Source organism: Tachyglossus aculeatus, chromosome 8, assembly GCF_015852505.1.
Source record: "Tachyglossus aculeatus isolate mTacAcu1 chromosome 8, mTacAcu1.pri, whole genome shotgun sequence".
In the NCBI taxonomy this organism is placed as follows: domain Eukaryota; kingdom Metazoa; phylum Chordata; class Mammalia; order Monotremata; family Tachyglossidae; genus Tachyglossus; species Tachyglossus aculeatus.
The window spans coordinates 33,415,538-33,436,445 of NC_052073.1; the positions used below are offsets into that span (position 1 = coordinate 33,415,538).

A 20,908-nucleotide genomic window follows, 5' to 3' on the forward strand; every position below is an offset into this window, starting at 1 on the left:
AGACTCATTCTCTGCCCACAACAAGTTTACAGTCTAGAGGGGAATTTATGTGCTATAGTGTTAAGCATCTCTAAATGATTGTTCGAACTTTCTTTAAGTTGTCTTCCTAATGCAACAGCTCCTTTGGTTATCTGTTTAAGGGTCTCTTCTATGAAGGGCCATATCAGTACACAGGGCTAATCAATTTTTCATGGCCTCATATGATAGCAGATGTTCTCACATCAAAGAGCAGCTTAATGATGTCATTGCAACGAGAGAGAGAGGGAGCTCCCTGTGGAACGACAAGAACCTTTCCCCTAGACATATTTCAATGAGTGGACTTCACTATCCCTGATGACCTGTAAGGCATCTGATTCCTCTCCTCAACTCTGCTGACCTCCTGCTACAACCTACTCACCTCCACCACTCACCACTGCTTGATCTCCTCATACCTAATCACTGCACAATCTCTAGCCTCATCAACTCCGAAATCCCACACTTTGACCACCACCTGCCTTCTTCCCCACATCTCCTCCACATATAATTGTCCTCTTCTCTCCCAGAGACTTCCAATCTCTTATCACAGGCCATCAGGCTCCATTTGATTTTCCTACCCAACCTCCTCTCTTTTGATCTATCCCTTCAACTCTGTCCTGTTAGCAGAACCCAGCTCTGTTTATAATAAGTGATAATAATAATAATGATACTTGTTAAGTGCTTACTATGTGCCAACCACTGTTCTAAGCACCATGCCCACTCTAATCCTTGGAGACTTCAACAACCATATGGATGTCCCTGGTGACTCCTCTGCCGCTCACATTCTAGCTCTCCTGGACGCTGCCAACCTCCTGCTCCACCCCACCTTGCCCACTTACCAACTTATTCACACCCTCGACCTCATCATCTCCTACCACTGCACTTTCTCCACCTTCACCAACTCTGAAATCCCTCTGTCTGATCATAACCTTCTCATCTGCCTCCTCACTCACACTCCTCTCCCCTGTAAATCTATATTACTACCTCACAGAGACCTCCACTCTCTCGACCCCATCCAGCTTTCTCAGGGCATCACACCACACCTCGCCTCCCTTTCCTCTCTACCCAATCTTGATGACCAGATTACTGATCTCAACTCTACACTCTCTACTTAACTCAACTTGCTCGCTCCCCTTTCCCTTCACTGCTCTCTTACCACTAACTTACAGCCTTGGATCACTGCCACTGTCCACCTCCTTTGCTCTTATGCTCAAGCTGCTGAACACTGTTGGTGAAAGTCTAAACACCAAGCCAACCTTATTCACTTCACGTTTATCCTTTCCTGCCTTAACTCTGCCCTCTCCTCTGCCAGGCAAAACTATTTCTCCTCCCTTATTGACACCCATGCCCATCATCCCGGTCAGCTGTTCCGGACATTTAACTCCCTCGCCAGGCCCCCTGTTCCTCCCCCCTTCCTTCCCTCACCCCCAACAATCTGGCCTCCTACTTCATTAGTAAAATTAACTCCATCAGGTCTGAGCTCCCCAAAGTCACTCCTCCCTCTTCTCTAACCCCCCCCCCCACTCTCAACCCTCTCTGCTACTTTCCCATCCTTCCCAGCAGTATCTTCAAATGAGATCTCCTCCCTCCTCTCAAGTGCTACTCCATCCACCTGTGCATCAGACCCCTTACCCTCTTATCTTATGAAATCTCTTGCCCCTTCCCTCCTCCTCTCCTTAATCTATCAATCGTATTTATTGAGCACTTACTGTGTGCAGAGCACTGCACTAAGTGCTTGGAAAGTACAAGTTGGCAACATATTAACTTCCATCTTCAACTGCTCACTCTCCACTGGTTCATTCCCCTCTGCCTTCAAACATGTCCCTGTCTCCCCCATCCTAAAAAGACCCTCTCTTGACCCCACCTCCCCTTCAAGTTATTGCCCTATCTCCCTCCTACCATTCCTTTCCAAACTCCTAGAATGAGTCATCTACACCCACTGCCTTGAATTCCTCAACGCCAACTCTCTCCTTGACCCCCTCCAATCTGACTTCCATCCCCTATACTCCACCAAAACTGCCCCCTCAAATGTCACCAATGACCTCCTTCTTGCCAAATCCAATGGCTCCTACTCTGTCCTAATCCTCCTCGACCTCTCAGCTGCCTTCGACACTGTGGAACATCCCCATCTCCTCAACAAACTCTCCAACCTTGGCTTCACAGACTCTGTCTTCTCCTGGTTCACCTCTTATCTCTCCAGCCATTCATTCTCAGTCTCCTTTGCGGGCTCTTCCTCCCCCTCCCATCCCCTTACTGTAGGGGTTCCTCAAGGGTCAGTTCTTGGTCTCCTTCTGTTCTCTATCTACACTCACTCCCTTAGTGAACTCATTTGCTCCCATGGCTTCAACTATCATCTCTATGCTGATGACACCCAAATCTACCTCTCTGCCCCTGCTCTCTCTCCTTTTCTTCAGGCTCAGGTCTCCTCCTGCCTTCAGGATATCTCCATCTAGATGTCTGTCCGCCATCTAAAACTCAATATGTCCAAGACTGAATTCCTTATCTTCCCTCCCAAACCCTGCCCACTCCCTGACTTTCCCATCACTGTAGATGGCACTACCATCCTTCCCGTCTCACAAGCCCACAACCTTGGTGTCATCCTCGATTCCTCTCTCTCGTTCACCCCTCACATCCAATACATCACTAAAACCTGCCAGTCTCACCTCCACAACATTGCCAAGATCCGCCATTTTCTCTCCATCCAAACCACTACGTTGCTGGTTCAATCTCTCATCCTATCCCTACTGGATTACTGCATCAACCACCTCTCTGATCTCCCATCCTCTTGTGTCTCCCCGCTTCAGTCTATACTTCACTCTGCTGCCTGGATTATCTTTGTACAGAAACACTCTGGGCATGTCACTCCCCTCCTCAAAAATTTCCAGTGGTTGCCTGTCAACCTACGAATCAAGACTCCTCACTCCCAGCTTCAAGGCTCGCCATCACCTCAGTACCTCCTACCTCACCTCCCTTCTCTCCTTCTACTGTCCAACCCATACCCTCCACTCCTCTGCCACTAACCTCCTCACTGTGCCTCATTCTCACCTGTCCTGCTGTCGACCTGGCCCATGTCCTTCCCCTGGCCTGGAATGCTCTCCCTCCACACATCTGCCAAACTACCTCTCTTCCTCCCTTCAAAGCCATACTGAGAGCTCACCTCCTCCAGGAAGCCTTCCCAGACTGAGCCCCCTTTTTCCTCTCCTCCTCCCCATCCCCCCTCTGCCCTACCTCCTTCCCCTCCCCACAGCACTTGTATATATTTGTACAGATTTATTACTCTATTCATTTTACCCATACATATTTACTATTCGATTTATTTTGTTAATGATGTGCATATAACTATGATTCTATTTATTTTGACGATTTTGACATCTGTCTTCATGCTTTGTTTTGTTTTATGTCTTCCCCTTCTAGACCGTGAGCCCGTTGTTGGGTAGGGACCATCTCTATATGTTGCCGACTTGTACTTCCCAAGTGCTTAGTACAGTGCTCTGCACAAAGTAAGCACTTAATAAATATGATTGAATGAATGAATGAATCTCTGTACCTACTCTCCTTCTTCCCTCCCTGACCTCCATGTTAAACCACTAGCTCTCCAATAACTTCTTCCCTTTGGCTTTAAAACACGCCCATGTGCCTCCTTCTATCCTAAAAAAAAATCCCTACCTCGACCCCAACAACATCAGCCAGCCATCACCCCCTTTCCCTCCTACCATTTCTTTGCAAACTCCTTGGGCGAGTGGTTTACACTCACTACCTCCACTTCCTCTCCAACTTCCTCAACGAAGCTCTGCAATCTGGTTTCAGCCCTCTCCACTCCACTGAAACACTTCTCTCCAAGATTGCCTTGTCCTTGTCAAATCCAGTGGACTCTATTCAATCCTAATCCCCCAATCCTCTCAGCAGTTTTCGACACAGTGGATGACCCTCTCTCTTCTCCTCAAAACACTATTAAACCTTGGTTTCTCTGCCACTGTTCTCTTTTGGTTCTCCTATCTCCCTGGCCACTCCACGGTCTCTTTCTCAGGCTCCCCCTCCCTCCCTCCCCTTAACTCTGGGGATTCCCCAAAATTCTGTTGTGGGCTCCCTTCTATTCTCCATCTACATCCCTCAGGGAGATCATATGCCCCATAAAGCTTCAACTAACATCTCAATGCAGATGACTCCCAAATCTACCTCTCCAGCCTTGAGATCTAACTCATTTGCAATCTCACATTTCCTCCTGATTCCAAGATATCCCTAAATAGCAGTCCCTCCAGCACCTTAAACTCAACATGTGCAAACCTGAACTCCCCATCTTGCTCCCAAACCCTCTCCTCCTCCTGAATTTCTTATCACTATTGACAACCTCTCCATCCTCCCTGTCTCTCAAGGCCACAACTTTGGCATTATTCTTGAAGAAGCGGTGTGACCTAGTGGAAAGAGCATCAGCTTGGGAGTCAGAGAACTGGGGTTCTCATCCCAGCTTAACTAAACTTAACTTCTTTATGCTTCAGTTCTCTCATCTGCAAAATGGAAATTCAATGCCTGTTCTCCCTCCTACTTATACTGTGAGTCCTATGTGGGACTTGATTATCCTTTATCTACTCCAGTGCTTAGTACAGTGCTTGGCAAAAATCTCCAGTGGTTGCCTATCAACGTTCACATGAAGCAAAAACTCCTCACTATTGGCTTCAAAGCTCTCCATTACCTTACCCCCTCCTACCTCACCTCCCTTCTCTACTTCTACAGCCCAGCCAGCACATTCTGCTCCTCCACTGCTAATCTCCTCACTGTGCCTTGTTCTTGCCTGTCCCACTGTCGACCCCTGGCCCACACCCTGCCTCTGGCCTGGAATGCCCTCTCTCCTCACATCTGCCAAACTAGCTTTCTTCCCCTCCTTCAAAGCCCAACTGAGAGCTCAGGAGGTCTTCCCAGGCTGAGCCCCCCTTTTCCTCCCCTCCCCATTGCCCCTACCCCCTCCCTCTGCTGTACCCCCTTCCCTGTCCCATAGCACTTGTGTATATTTGTACATATTTATTATTTTATTCATTTTATTAATTATATGTATATATATATAATTTTATTTATCTATTTTGATGCTAATGATGCCTGTCTACTTGTTTTGCTTTGTTGTCTGTCTCCCCTTTCTAGACTCTGAGCCCATTGTTGGGTAGGGATTGTCTCTGTTGCCAAATTGTACCTTCCAAGCACTTGGTACAGTGCTCTGCACACAGTAAGCACTCAATAAATATGATTGAATGAATGAATGAATGTCAAACAGTAAGCACTTAACAAATACCACAATTATTATTATCATTATGCTTGACTCCTCTCTCTGTTTCAATCCCCACATTTAAAGCAGCATGGCATAGTCGATAGAGCATGGGCCTGGGAGTCAGAAGGTCAGGAGTTCTAATCCTGGTTTTTCCACTTGTCTGCTGTGTGACCTTGGGCAAGTCACTTCACTTCTATGTGCCTCAGTAGCCTCATCTGTAAAATTGGGATTGAGTCTGTGAGCCCCATGTGGGACAGGGACTGTGTCCAACCTGATTTGCTTGTATCCACTCCAGTGCTTAGTATTGTGCCTGGAACACAGTAAATGGTTAACAAATACCACAATTACCATTAATAATAATCATTAGTAGTAATAGAATTATAAATAACGGATATGCACATACGTGCTGTGGGACTGTTTAATGGTAAAGATCCAAGTACTTAGGCAATGAAGTATGGGGCGGAAGTCGGGAAAATGAAGGTTTAGGCAGGGAAGTCCTGTGATGACCAGTTCCACTGGCCTCCACATTTAGGTGAAGGAGGAGGAAGTCAGGAGAGTCATTCCTATGGGACCCTCTCTGAAGCCTGCTCCTCAGGAATTTGGTATCCGGTAGTAACTCCAGTGGAGGTCTAGGCCAGAAATCTACTGGCCTCCAGCAAATAATCCTCTGCATCCTGATCTCAGGCATCACTGATTTGTTTGCTTTAGTCTGCTTCTTCAAGGATCAGCAAACTATGATCATCCTAATCTTCCCTGACTACTTCCATACTGACATCTTGGGTGAGGCCCACAGGATCACCCATTAATCAATAATTCCACTGCTGTTGATCAATTCCTTTAAATCATTCCTGAATCCTCTACCTCCAAGAGAGACAATCTCTGGGCCAGATCCCCAAAGAGACACAGGTTAAAAAGGCTGTGCATCAAGTACAGTGCTTGGCACATAGTAAGCTCTTAACAAATACCATCATCATCATTATTATTATTCCACATCCCATTCTAATAACAATTTCCCAAGTCATGCTGAGTTTTCTTCTCAGTCTGCCTTCCATTCCCTGGGGACTGGGGAATCTGAAAGTACACATCCTGAGTCTATTCACAAGCAGGGGTACTTTGTAAGACTGATGGTCTCATACTTCCAGCTTTTGGTGGTTCTTCTCCACCTCATCATCATTATTTTCCTCATTCTTATCATTATTGTCATCCTTATCATCACCTTCATGATAATTGTCATTCTCATTATTCTCCTCCTCATCCTCATCATTTACTGAACACCAAGTATGTGCAGATCACTGCACAAAGCACATGACCTTCATGATAATTACCATTTTCATTATTCTCCTCCTCCTCCTCATCAGTTACTGAACACCAAGTACCAAGTATGTGCAGATCACTGCACAAAGCACTTGGGAGAGTAGAACTGTTGCACAAACACAGGCATAGTTTCAGAGCCCCAGGACTCAGCAGGTGCTAAGGTAGGTTGGGGATTTCAAATAAAAAACCCAGAAATCAAGGCAGCCAGTGCAGTCCCCTGGTCCTCTGCATGCTTGTTGTGGACAGGAATGTGACCACCAACTCTGTTGTACTCTAGTCTCCCAAGTGCTTAGTGCTCTGCATATAGTAAGCGCTCAACAAATACTAACAACAATAATTCCCAGACTGAGCCCCCTCCTTCCTCTCCCCCGCCCCATCCCCTCCACCTTACCTCCTTCCCCTCCCCACAGCACCTGTTTATATGTTTGTCCGTATTTATTACTCTTTTTATTTATTTGTTTTATTTGTACATATTTATTCTATTTATTTTATTTTGTTAATATGTTTTGTTTTGTTCTCTGTCTCCCCCTTCTAGACTGTGAGCACACTGTTGGATAGGGACCGTCTCTATATGTTACCAACTTGTACTTCCCAAGCGCTTAGTACAGTGCTCTGCACACAGTAAGCACTCAATAAATACGATTGAATGAATGAATGAATAATAATAATAATTTTGGTATTTGATAATAATAATAATAATAATAATAATAATAATGGCATTTATTAAGCACTTACTACATGCAAAGCACTGTTCTAAGCGCTGGGGAGGTTACAAGGTGATCAGGTTGTCCCACGAGGGGCTCACAGTCTTAATCCCCATTTTACAGATGGTGTAACTGAGGCCCAGAGAAGTTAAGTGATTTGCCCAAAGTCACACAGCTGACAATTGGTGGAGCCGGGATTTGAACCCATGACCTCTGACTCCAAAGCCCGGGCTTTTTCAACTGAGCCACGCTGCTTGTCTAGGGTTTATCTGATTCAGTGGGGACCAAATCCAGCCTGCTCCAAATGCATGCTGTGTGTTGATAGTGGCAAACTGAAGAACAGTGCCAAGTACCTTACAAGAAACTGGGGTAGATACATTGCCATCAGATCAGACAAGAGTCCTTGTTCCACAGTAGATCTCACAGTCTAAATCAAAGGGAGAAGAGAAATTTAATCCTCATTTTACAGATGTGGAAACTGGGGCACAGAGAAGTTAAGTGTTTGCCCTAGGTCACATAGCAGACAAGTGGCAGAGCTGGGATTAGAACCAGGTCCCCTGACTCCCAGGCTCAGTAGGCCATGCTGGCAGAAGACAGGACCTCTGTCTGCCCCCCAGGGGCTTACACTCCAATGGGGATCACCAGCCAAATGAAATAATTTGCCAACAATTTGCTCCAGAGAAAAAGCAAGGATGTAGCAGCTAACAGGATGAATATTTTAAGACAGATAGCAGACATTAGTAACTGACCATTGTCTGAACTCAGAGGCCCGTCAGAGTAAGACACGCTCTCACCCAGGAACAATTTTTCCTATTCTGAATTTGCCATTCTCAGCACACAGCATGCACTTAAAACAGGCTGGCATTGGTCCCCACTAAACCAGACACTGCCAGAGCTCCTCTAAGGTCGGAATTAGAGCCAGCTTCAAACATTCAGCTTCCCTGAGAAGGGGCACATCACACATCTATCCCCACCCCCATCTCCGCAGAACATCAGAGCAGAACGTTGCTTGTTCTCCATGCTTTCTAGGATACCATTAGGATGCAACACACTCTGCCACTTCTTCTCACTCTTCTCCCCCCACCATGCTCTGCCCAGCAGACTTCCTTCTGTACACAACTCCCTCATCCCCAGAGCTGCCACTGAAAGGTTCCTGCACCAAAATTGGTGATGCCACTGAAGCTTGAGACACTCTGGGAAAGCTTCAGGAAATGCATTTCAGCCAAAGTGGTGGCCCCAGTGGAGGTGAATCAAGGTCATTCTGAGCAACCAGCAACCTTCTACCCCCCTGACAATGCTTGCATTCCTTCTGCCCCTCAGTGGGTGGTCTGTAGCATGACTAACATTATCCTTGACTCTCAGAATCGTATTATTCTTGACTCCTCTGTCTTGTTCCACCCACATCTTCAAGCCATCACTAAATCACTGTCAGCTGTACCTTCACAACTTCGCCAAAATCCACCCTTTCCTCTCTACCCAAACTGCTACGACATTAATGCAAGCACTTATCAATCAATCAATCAATCTTTCGTATTTATTGAGCACTTACTGTGTGCAGAGCACTGTACTAAGCGCTTGGGAAGTACAAGTTGGCAATATATAGAGACAGTCCCTACCCAACAGTGGGCTCACAGTCTAGAAGGGGGAGACAGAGAACAAAACAAACATATTAACAAAATAAAATAAATAGAATAGATATGAACAAGTAGAATAAATAAATAGAGTAATAAATATGTACAAACATATATACATATATACTTATCCTATCCCACCTTGATTATTGTATCAGGCTCCTTGCTGACTTCCTTGCCTCCCCTCTCTTCCCACTCCAGTCCATACTCCATTCTGCTGCCTGAATCATTTTCCTTCAAAAAAGTTCAGACATTTCCCCACTCCTCAAGAAACTCCAGTTGTTGCCCATTCACCTCCTTATCAAACAAAAACTCCTCACCATTGGCTTTAAAACCCTAAATCACCTTGCTCCCTCCTACCTCACCTCACTACTCTCCTTTTACCACCCAGCCTGCGCACTTCGTTTCTGTAATGCTAACCTTCTCATCGTACCTCGATCTCATCTATCTCACCCTAACCTCTTGCCCATATGCTTCCTCTGGCCTGGAATGCCCTCCTTTCTCATATCAGATGGATAATTGTTCTCCCCCACTTCAAAACCTTATTGAAGGCACATCGCCTCCAAGAAGTCTTTCCTGGCTAAGCCCTCCTCTCCTCTTCTTCCACACCCTTCTGTGCCACTCTTACTTGTTCCCTCATTCATCCTCCCTCCAATCTCCACGGCAAATGTGTTTTTGCCTGTAATTTATTTATCTATTTACTTATATTAATGTCTGTCTCCCCCTCTAGACTGTGAGCTCACTGTGGGCAGGGAATGTGTTTGTTGTTGTATCGTACTCTCCCAAGCTCTTAGTACAGTGCTTTGCACACAGTAAGTGCTCAATAAATATGATTGAATGAATGAATGAAAGAATAACAGCTTAAGCCAGGCAAAGTGCCAGCCAGGAGTGCAAAGGATTTGGCCCGGCCTTTTGAGGATGACCCTGCTGTTCTCTGTCTGGGGCAGGGGCTACTGCTGCCTTGCTAGAGAATTGGAGTTTAGAGTGAGGGAAAACCAGAGAGGGTGAGGGGGGCAGCCAGTGTCACCCTGCCAATGCCGCTGCCCAGGGGGCCTGCCCCTGGGGCTTGCAGTCCAGGGCTACAGATTGGAGTGAAATGGGATAGGCAGGGGTATAGCTACTGAAGGAAAAGACAGAAGGGCTGAGGATAGGGCTGAATATTTTGCTTCTCAGGATAGGGCTGAATGGTTTGCTTCTCCCAACCTACCACTGGTCCCCCAGTGAGCCCTGCCACTGCTGCCTTCTTTGCCATGCCCTCCTCCCCTCTCCACCAGACATACTCCACCGTGGTCCATTCCCTGACCCCAGCCCCCAGGTTTGCCACTCCAGAATGGGGAAGCAATCAGGACAGCTGAGGCGGTGTCAGTGGAAGCATTTTAAGAAAATAAGAGTTTCAAGAATTGATGTAAAACAGAGGGGTGAGATAGAGGGCTGTGGAGACTGGGGGTGAGTTTGAGGTGTGAGGGAAGACCAGTAAAGCCAAGGGAAGGGAAAGGCCTGGTCTAGGGAGAAGAGACTGGGGCTACTTCTCTGTTGAATTCGTAAGAGTGGAGATAATCTGCCATTACCCAAGTGGCTGTGGAGAGAGCCCCATTTACCTTGTTTCCTTGCCAGTTTTTGTTACCAGGGCCTGCTCTGTTCCCAACCGACCAGCAGGGGTCAGGCAGCATCTGGCATAGCTTGTAATCACACTGGTTCCCAGATGAAGGCAGAGTGGAGACATGTGGGTCCTGACTTACACAGTGGTTTATCTAGCCCGAAGACAGCTGACGGGAGATGAGCACCTGCAGCTCGGAGAGGATTACTGAAACACCGAAGAACCCTGATGAGAAACAGCATAGCCTAGTGTCCAAGCAACAACCTGGAAGTCCAAATGGCTTCTAATCCTGGCCTGGCCCCTTGCCTGTTGTGGTGTGACCTTGAGCCAGCCACATAATTTCACCAAAACTCAGTTTCCTCATCTGTAAAATGGGGATTCTACCCTCTTAGACGTCTTTAGTGATAACAATAGCTTGGTGCACAACATCCTTATCCATCGATTCTGAAGGCCTTGGCAGTTGAAACAAGTGTACAGTGCTCATGGTGTGTTCTAAGATGGAGTTGCTCCTTGTTCACTTAAACAAGCACACAAGTTAGAGAAGTTTGCATGCTCAGCAGTAATAATAATAATAATCTTGGTGTTTGTTAAGCATTTACTATGTGCCAAGCACTGTTCTAAGTGCTAGGGTAATAATAATAACAATAATAATAATAATAATAATGGTATTTGTTAAGCACTTACTATGTGCCAAGCACTGTTCTAGGTAATCAGGTTGTCCCATATGGGGTTCACAGTCTTAATCCCTGTTTTACAAATGAGGGAACTGAGGCACAGAGAAGTGAAGTGACTTGCCCAAGGTCACACAGCAGACACGTGACAGAATTAGAACCCACGTACTCTGACTCCCAAGCCCATGCTCTTGCCATTAGGCCATGCTGCTTCTCTATAGGCCATGCTGTGGTTTCCCTGTTATGAGTCAATTAAGTGGGCCTACATCAAAACAGCCTGAGAGGGGATGGTATAAGAGAAGAGGGAAAATGGCAAGGACCCAACCACTGTATTTCCACACCAGCCCACCCCTGGATGGAAGGTGGGGAAGCATATGGCATCTTATGGGCTTGCTGCTCCTGCCTCCCAATGAAATGGCCCCACTAGCCTCACTCAGGGAACTAGACACCAAGCCAACTGAGGAGGACTGGACCAGAGAGGATGTTAAACATAGCACCCTGCTTTGGGTGCCCACAAATTCCAGCTGTCATTTGGCAGGAAAGGTCATGGATACTGTACTCTATCTACTCAGGGCAGACATTCTCCTGGAAGGGACCACTTCCTGCTGCCACCCACAGGACACCAGTTCTGAACAAGACTGACTTCCCTTCCCTCCCCTGACACTATAAATTTGCTCCCTCCCCCTCGAACCCAGGAACACCATGAAGCCTAGCACCAGCTGCCTCTCCCTCCTGGGCCTTGTCACCTTCTGCCTAGCCAGGATAACTCTCGGGGAGTCAAGGAGAAGTAAGTGGGGACCCTTTCCCTGGGTTCCCAAGGTGATAAACACAAAGTGAGGATCAGGGTTCTGCCTGATCTGTCTTCCATGTGCTAGGGTTCTGGGATGGGCAGAATGGCTGCAGGGACTGCCCATTCCATTATGGGTGGGGGTGTGTAGGTAGAGCTGGCAAAACTAGGATTACCTGTTTCTTCCCAAGATGGGGAAGAAAGGCTCCCAAACGTCTCCCTATCTTGCTGCCAGCCCCTTCCCAGTGTACTATATCCTACAGTTGCCTTCCTGACCCTAGAAGGAATGCCCTGCTTGCTGCTCTCTGCCTCCTGACTCAGGTAGCTGCCCTCTCACAATGGTCAATTTCTTCCTCCTCTTATACCTTGAAGTTCTCCCAGCTCTGTGTCAGCTGATGCCAAACAAGGGCCATTGCTCCTCTGAGGAGGATGGAGTGCCGGTGCGCCGCTATTACTACGACTCTGCTGCTGCACGGTGTATGCCCTTCAACTACAGTGGGTGCGGCGGCAATGAGAACAGGTTCAATAACCGGAAGAAATGCTTTGCAGTCTGCGGGATCCCCGGTGAGCCACCCCAAGTATGAAAAAAGGTCACCCACTCCCATCCAGCACCCGGCTTGAGACAGGATAGTGATAGTGTGGCCATCTTCAGGCTCTCCTCTCCATCAGCTCATGGTTCTCCCTGCACACCCAGATTAAATGATCCCCATAAACTGTTGCTACTGCTGCTGCTGCTGCTATGCCCTAGATTCCTGAGTCATCAGAAAGCCCCTACACCAATATGAAGACCCCCTTAAATGATGATGATGATGGTATTTGTTAAGTGCTTACTATGTGGAACGCACTGTTCTAAGTGCTGGATGATGCCTTCCCCTGCTGAGGGCCATTCTGGACTCCTGTAACCTCCCCATCATGCTTTGCTCCCCACCATCAAAGCAGATGCCCAGAGAGAGAAGCCCTCATTTCCCCCTGGAGTCCCAAAGACAGAGGCTTTGCCTCTTCCTAGGCAGTCCCCATCCCTAGCTGCCAGCCCAAGGCAAAGTAGGGCTCCTGCCCAGGGCTGAGTATAAATTTTCCCCCTTGTACCCAGGTATCCCCCCAATCTGCCAGCTCCCACGGAAAAGGGGCCCCTGCAACCAGGACCTCCCTCATTTCTACTTCAACATGGCAACCCGCACCTGTGAGCTCTTCTCCTACAGTGGCTGCGAAGGTTTCCTCAACAGGTTCCAGACTAAGGAGGAGTGTCTGAAGACCTGCTTGTCTGATGGTGAGTCATGGGTCCCACCGAGGAAGTGCAGGCCCAGTGCTGGGATTGAAGTACCAGTCAAGACCCTACCCCAGGACAGGACCCTGCCACCTTGGTTTGGGTGATGATGTAAATGATAATGATGAAGATGTTGATGATGTGGTGAGGATGACGATGATGATGATAATGATGAAGATGATGATGACAATGATGTTGTTATTGATGATGTTGATGTCAAGGAAGGTGATTATGACAATAACAATGATGATGATGATGACAGCAGTGGGAATGATTGATGACAACGGTGACAACAGCAGTGATGATGATGACGATGATGGTATTTGTTAAGTGCTTACTATGTGCTAAGCACTGTTCTAAGTGCTGAGGTGGATACAAGGTAATCAGGTTGTCCCACGTGGGGCTCACAGTCTTAATCCCCATTTTCCAGATGAGGTAACTGAGGAACAGAGAAGTTAAGTGGCTTGCCCAAGGTCACACAGCAGAACAGTGTCAGAGCTGGGATTTGAACCCAGGTCCTTGGACTCCCAAGTCCATGCCCTTTCCACTAAGCCATGTTGCAATGGTGATAATAATGGTAATGATCAATTAAAGAATCAATCAATAGCATTTATTAAGAATGTACTATGTTCAGAACACTGTACTAAACTCTTGGGCAAGTACAATACAATGGGATTGGTAGATGCAATCCCTGCTCTCAAGGATTTTATAATCTAGTGATGACATTATAATCTCATAATGAGTGAGGAATGTGTCTGCAAATTCTGTTGTACTGTACTCTACCAAGCGCTTAGTACAGTGTTCTGCATATAGTAAGTGCTCAATAAATACCACTGATTGATTGAATTGGTTGAATAACAATGATGATGATAGTGACAACAATGGTAATAATGAGAACAGATGGGGATGATAACTAATAATAATAATGGCATTTATGAAGCACTTACTATGTGCAAAGCATTGTTCTAAGCGCTGAGGAGGTTACAAGGTGATCAGGTAGTCCCACGGGGGGCTCATAGACTTAATCCACATTTTCCATATGAGGTAACTGAGGCCCAGAGAAGTTAAGTGACTTGCCCAAAGTCACACAGCTGACAATTGGTGGAGCTGGTGTTTGAACCCGTGACCTCTGACTCCAAAGCCTGTGCTCTTTCCACTGAGCCATGCTGCTTCCCTGATGCTAATGATGCCAATAACAAAGGTGATGATGACAATGACAATGATGATGATGATGATAACAATGATTAAGATGGCTCTGTAGGAGTAGGAAAGCTGGGCCAAAGCTATTATCCACCCCTCCTGCCCAGGGTAGTTTCAGGGATGACTCGAGGAGCCAAGATATTTGACCATCTGCTCCACACCCATAAGGGTCCCAAACAAAGTAATTTGCAGCTCACACCAGAAGCCCAATCCCTTGGATTTCTCAATCAATGAGCTGGCAGGGCTTATGTCCTGAAGGGAAAGTGCTCCAGATGGCCCCAGTGTGTGGACAATCATGAGTTGAGGACATGGAAGTACTCAGAGTTTCTGATTCTGGTGAAGGGTATAAGAACCCATACGGACCTGAGGGTCCTTTGTAGCTGCTGCACAGAGGACACCAGCTGGTCTGGGCCTGGCACACCTACCTGGTGTGACAGGGAATGCCTGCACCATGACCAGACCGAGTTAGGATGGGGAACTCAAGAGGTCACAGTAAGCGCTCAATAAATATGATTGAATGAATAAAAACCATGAGTACTGAACTGCTGCAATCCGCTTGCCCTGAAGCACAGGAAGAAATGTATATAAATGCATATATAAATGTATATATGTTGCCGACTTGTACTTGCCAAGTTCTTAGCACAGTGCTCTGCACACAGTAAGTGCTCAATAAATATGATTGAATGAATGAAATGAATATAGGTGCTTCAGGCTATATCTGACTAAATGCTAGTTTCAAGGAACTCAATTAAGATGCTTATTTGATCATTTGCCTATATATATTGGTATTTGTAATTATTATTAATAATAACGATAATAATAATAATTGTGTCATTTGTTAACTGCTAGCTATGTGCCAGGCACTGTACTAAACTCAGAATCCAAAATGAACCCGTCCCTAACTATCCCCTTTAATAACAATAATAATAATAATAGCATTTGTTAAGTGCTTGCTATGTCCCAAGCACTGTTCTAAGCACTGGGAGAGATACAAGGTTATCAGGTTGTCCCACGTGGGGCTCACAGTCTTCATCCCCAATTTCCATGAGGTAACTGAGGCCCAGAGAAGTGAAGTGAGTTGCCCAAAGTCACACAGCTGACAAGTGGCAGAGGCAGGACCTCTGACTCCCAACCCTGTGCTCTTTCCACTGAGCCACACTGCTTCTCCCTTTGAGGTTAGTCAGTGAAATTTATCATTCAGAAGTGGAATTATGAGGTGATTGAGCAGATTATGGCTACAAAAGATAATCTGCGGGCAAACTGAGCCCAACATTTTGAGGAAGAAGGATGGCCCAACCCACAGTGGGATCTGAAATGGGTTGAGAACTTTACAACTGATCCTGAACACTTAGGGGTCCAATTTACTGGCTAGAAAAAGGCAAACTGGATGAAAAAGGGAAAGCCAAGGCAGCGATTTGCAGGTTTCAAGATAGCTCTTTGTACTCTGTTGCTGAGAGAATAGAGGACTTGAATGAAAAAGTCAAAAACCAGACAAAGGGGTGGAGGGAGTCAAGTTAGAGGAGTGAAGTGTGTTGGCTGGGCTGCAGTAGGAAGTCAACGAGGATGTAGTAGTCAAGGGATGAATATAATTAAGTGCTGGAATCAGCATTGGGAACTACTTTAAAGGAGTTCGGAGGGAGTTGGAGGATTTATTGCTTTGGTGGCCTTGATAGGAAAGTTTAAAGGATTTTCTGGGCAGATAATAAAAGAAAAAAAGAAGAAAGATTTCTTTATTAAAGTCACTACTCCTGCACTTCCCCAAACCTCGCAGAGCAGAGGAATTGCTTATAATGCGTTCTACATTGAAAGCTAATACAAAAAATAACAACCTTCTACTGTATGTTGTTTGCTAAAACAGCTAAGGAGTGAAGCTTGTGTATTGTGAACCTTGGCACATAGTAAGCGCTTAATAAATATCATAATTATTAATAATTGGATCCTGAAACCTTACCCTTGTGGATACCAATGAGGCAAACCACCTAGATACTAACACAGGTATCAGTTTTCCCAGAAACAAATTTGAAACTCTTGATTGAATGAAAACTGAACCAAGTATCTCTGCCAAGTGATTGTTAGTGTCATTCCATCCCAAAAGAATCACTGGAGAGCAGTAGAGATGATAATAATCATGACAATAATAACTGTGGTATTTAAATGCTTACTATGTGCCAGGCACTGTACTAAGCGCTGGGGTGGATGCAAGCAAATCGGGTGGAACACAATTCCTGTCCCAGGGTTCAGAGTCTCAAGCCCCATATTACAATGAGTTAAGTGAGGCACATAGAAGTGAAGTGATTTGCCCAAGGTCACACACCAGACAAGGATTAGAACCCAGGTTCTTCTGACTCCCAGGCCTGTGCTCTATCCACTTCGCCATGCTGCTTCTCTATGTCACTAAAGTGCCAAAATGTAATCTGAGGCAGGGGAAGGGATGCTGGGACCCCTGGCAGGGAGATTAGATCGAACCCCTCATGCAGTAGCCAGAGGAGTGGTGGTATGTGCTCTAACCCCAGTGGAGGTCGTCAGTGGCCTTGGGTGGGTGCAGGTCACCAGCGTGGTGAATAGGGAGGCCACCCTTAGAGATCTGTTCCAGCTCTTCATCTGCACTCCCCCACCTCGAGAGATTCAGAGCAATAACGGCTCTCACTTTAGTCAGTCATATTCACTGAGCGCTTACTGTGTGCAGAGCATTGTACTAAGGGTTTAAGAACCAAGATGTGCAGGGGTGGTTACAGGAACATGTGTCCAAATGGACATTCCACACCCCATAATATCTACAGGCCAATGGCACAGTGGGAAGGTGGAATGACCTGCTCAAAACCCAGCTGATCTGATGGAGCAGCAATGGACCCTGGAGCCCCCACTTCTACCTGACCCTCTGAGCCCTTAACAATCGCCAGACCCCTATGGTGCGCCACTCTAACCATTCCTTCTGACCATTCCTTTCTGACCATGAAAAACCTACCCTGCATGTAAGAACTGAGAGTGAAAAGGGAGATCCAGGTTCCTACCTGTCTGGTATGTGGTTTCAAATGCAGCACCCTGTGTGGGGAACTTTGGGTTCATTGTGGGCAGGGAATGTATCTGTTATATTATTATATTGTACTCTCCAAAGAGTTTAGTACAATGTGTTTCACACAATAAGTCCTTAATAAATATGGTCAACTACCAAACCTACAGTCTCCTAAACAGGGTGATGATGGGAGCGATACTGTAATCCCTGAAGCTTGGATCACCTCCAAGACCTGGATTTTCTCCCAGGAAGGGCTTAACAAATGCTATTATTATCATCATTATTATTATTATTACTACAGGAACATGGCCTGTCCTCTTCAGCAGAACCTCATCTCCTGGTCTGTGGGCATCTCCACGTCCCTGGTGCTTGTTCTAGTAGCAGTGTGTCTGCTGGAAAGGTGCTAGGGATGAAGGAACTGGCTACTAGGGAGATTGGTGTTTGCCTTTGCTATGTTTTTGGAACTTTTCTAATCCAACTACTGTTAGGGGCCCTTGCAATGATGCTTCATCAGTTTACCTTGAGGAGCAGCATGGCCTAATGGAAAGAGCATGGGCCTAGATTCTAATTCCAGCTCTGCCACTTATCTGCTGTGTGACCTTGGGCACATTATTTAACTTCTCTTTGCCTTGGTTTCCTCATCTGTAAACTGGGGATTAAATCCTACTCTGTCCTATCTGACTGCGAGTCCCATGTGGGAAAGGCCTGTGTCCAACCTGATAACCTTGGCACATAGCAAACACTTAAAAAAATACTGTAGTTATTTCTTGTACAAACAACAAGTATGAGGAGCAAGCAAGTTAGCAGGGGGGTGTTATACTGAGATTTATGACTGTTATCACTTGCTTTGTATTAATCGTCTTAATCCTTTGCTTATATACATATATAACTGGCAGGTGGTGAAAAGAAACCGGGGCCACCAGTCTCATGCTGCTTTAAAATCTGTAATCCCTCATGGGAACCTATGGATATTGACCTTTCGAAACCAGACAAGGCTCAGCCACCAGAGGCAAGAGGCAAGACGGTAACCCCACTCCGGTAGGAGGAATGTAGGTGGCTGATCTCTGCCAGAGGACAGAGTGTGACCATCTGCCCTGTAAGGATCTCAGTTACAATAATTCAAGCACTTGTGCCAGAAGCGTGGGCCCTTGAATTGCTTAACTGGTGAGGTGGCATGGCTTAAGTGCCAAAGGGCAAGTGCTCCAGGAGGTCCTAGTGTGTAGACAATCACGAGTTAAGAAAGTGACAATGCTCAGTGTTTCTGTGTCTGGTAAAGGGGCATAAGAACCCAGACTGACCTGGGGGTTCTTGGTAATTGCTATGCAGAAGATAACAGCTGGTCTAGGCCGGGCATACCTCTCGGTGTGACACGTGATTCCCTCCTCGTGGATCAGCCTGGCCCAGCCCAGGAGGCTGGTAACTGCCGGAACCGTGAGTATTTCACTACTGTAATCAGCTTGCCCCGAGGTGTGTGAAGGAACAATGTTAGTGCTTGAGGCTTGAAGCTACAAGGAACTCAGTTGAGGAGCTTATCTGATCATTTACCTACTTATATTAGTATTTGTAACCAATAAACTTTTTAACCCTTATACCAACCAGGGTCTCTCATTCATTCTTGACCCTAAATCCAAAATGGACCTGGTCCCGACCCTCCCGCTCTGAGGTTGGTTGCTGACAAGACAACAGCTTCAGTTCTGCATGAAGGGCCAAGACTGACTGCCACCTCCATTTCAGGGAGCTGAAGGAGCGATTGAGCTGGGCCAAGCCTGCCCACCTGAAGCCAGGAATCCCAGCCTCCCTCTTGCCACTTGGAGGCCAAGTGCTGTCCCTGACCTGCCAATCCTTCCCAGGATCTGGATCTCCATCCTGTCCCCACCCATCGCTGGGCTTGATGTTCGGCCAGTCAGCTGTATTAATAAAATATTTAAAGCAGCTTTCCTCCCTGCCTCATTTGATCCTTGGAGATACAGAACCAGGAGGCAGACATGCAGTCACCATCTTCTCCTCTCCAAAAGTCCAGGCTGGGCAGCCACTTGCTGGACTCTAGAGAGAGTCAGTCCCTGTCATCTGACCTGGCCTACCCTGTGGAGGAAGAAGAGGGAGCAGAGATTGGGGGAGCTTTGCCCTTCCCCATGTTCATCATACTCTTTATTACTAATCTCAGCCAAACCAGAAATGAATTCCCAATTTCCCAGTGGATTTCTTCAATCAATCAATCATACTTACTGAGTACTTACTGTATGCTGAACTCTGTGCTAAGCACTTAAAAGAGCACAACATAACAGAGTTATTGGACATGTTCCCTGCCCACAGTCTCCTGGGGAATGTGGGAGTTGAGGCAAAGAACAAATACCTGAGCAGGGTGTGTGAGCCTCCTGTCCCCCTCATCCAGTGGCTTGTCTGTGGCCCCACCCCACCGTTTCTTTGCCTTGCTACCCTGTCCATTATTGGGATTGGTGTCGTGGTGACTTCACAGTTGTAGAAGAAAGGATGGTTCCCAGGGTCCAGCTACTCCCTTCTGTTGGGGAAGAGTATTGAGGGTCTGGAGGCAGATGGCACAGTCATCAACAAAAACAGCACAGGAGAGAAGAGCACGTCTTCCCAATAATCCTCTTCTAGGGCTGCCCTGATGACCCACTCCTCTCAACGTCCCTGTAACTGTTCCTTGCAGTTGTAGACACCCTCAAGGAACAAAAACTAATACTACTCACCCCAAAACGTTGGTCAGGTTTGTTCATCTCCCTTGTACTCTGATGCCCAGACACAGGATTCTTGTGGCTAGCAATCCCCTTCCAACCACCATACACACACCCAGCTTAATCCCTTGGCAAACTTCTCCTGCAGTTTAGAATAATCAAGTGTTCTCCCTCCTGTATATCTATCTTTCACTATCCTAGGCCTTCTTCACTGTCCAAAGTTTCCTATGCCAAGTACTAAATTCCTTTTCTTGGAATTGACTCTTCATGTACACATAATTAACATCTATTTGAGGTGAAATATTATACCATTTTTCCAAACCATGAAGTCCGCACATTCTCCCGGTCTCACAAAGCCATAACCATGGCATTATCTTCGACTCATCTCTCTCATTCAATCGATCCATCCATCAATCGTGGTATTTATTGAGTATTTACTATGTATAGGGCACTGTACAAAATACTTGGGAGAGTACAACACAACAAAATCTGTAGAAATGTTCCCAGCCCAAAAGGAACTTACAAACTAGAAGTGTAGAGAGACATTAATTTAAATAAATAAATTATGGATATGCACACAAATGCTATGGGGCTGAAGGCAGTGAATATCAAGTTCTAAAAGGGTTCAGGTCAAAGCACTTGATATTCACCCCACCCCAGCCCAACAGAACTTATGTACATATTTTTTATGGTATTTGTTAAGCACTTAACTTTGTGCCAGACACCATTCTGAGGAGTGGGGTCTTGTCTTGTCTGATG

At 46.4% G+C, this 20,908-nt stretch overlaps 1 protein-coding gene across 1 annotated transcript in view; it reads left to right on the forward strand.

The window, feature by feature from the left end:
• Positions 1 to 11,891: 11,891 nt before the first annotated feature.
• Positions 11,892 to 20,908, forward strand: part of LOC119931400 (tissue factor pathway inhibitor-like) — a 47,281-nt gene continuing 38,264 nt past the window's right edge. The window contains exons 1-4 of the mRNA XM_038750045.1: positions 11,892 to 11,976; positions 12,349 to 12,540; positions 13,067 to 13,243; positions 20,125 to 20,176. Of these exons, the coding sequence (XP_038605973.1) occupies positions 11,892 to 11,976; positions 12,349 to 12,540; positions 13,067 to 13,243; positions 20,125 to 20,176 (506 nt within the window). The remainder of the gene's footprint in view (positions 11,977 to 12,348; positions 12,541 to 13,066; positions 13,244 to 20,124; positions 20,177 to 20,908) is intronic.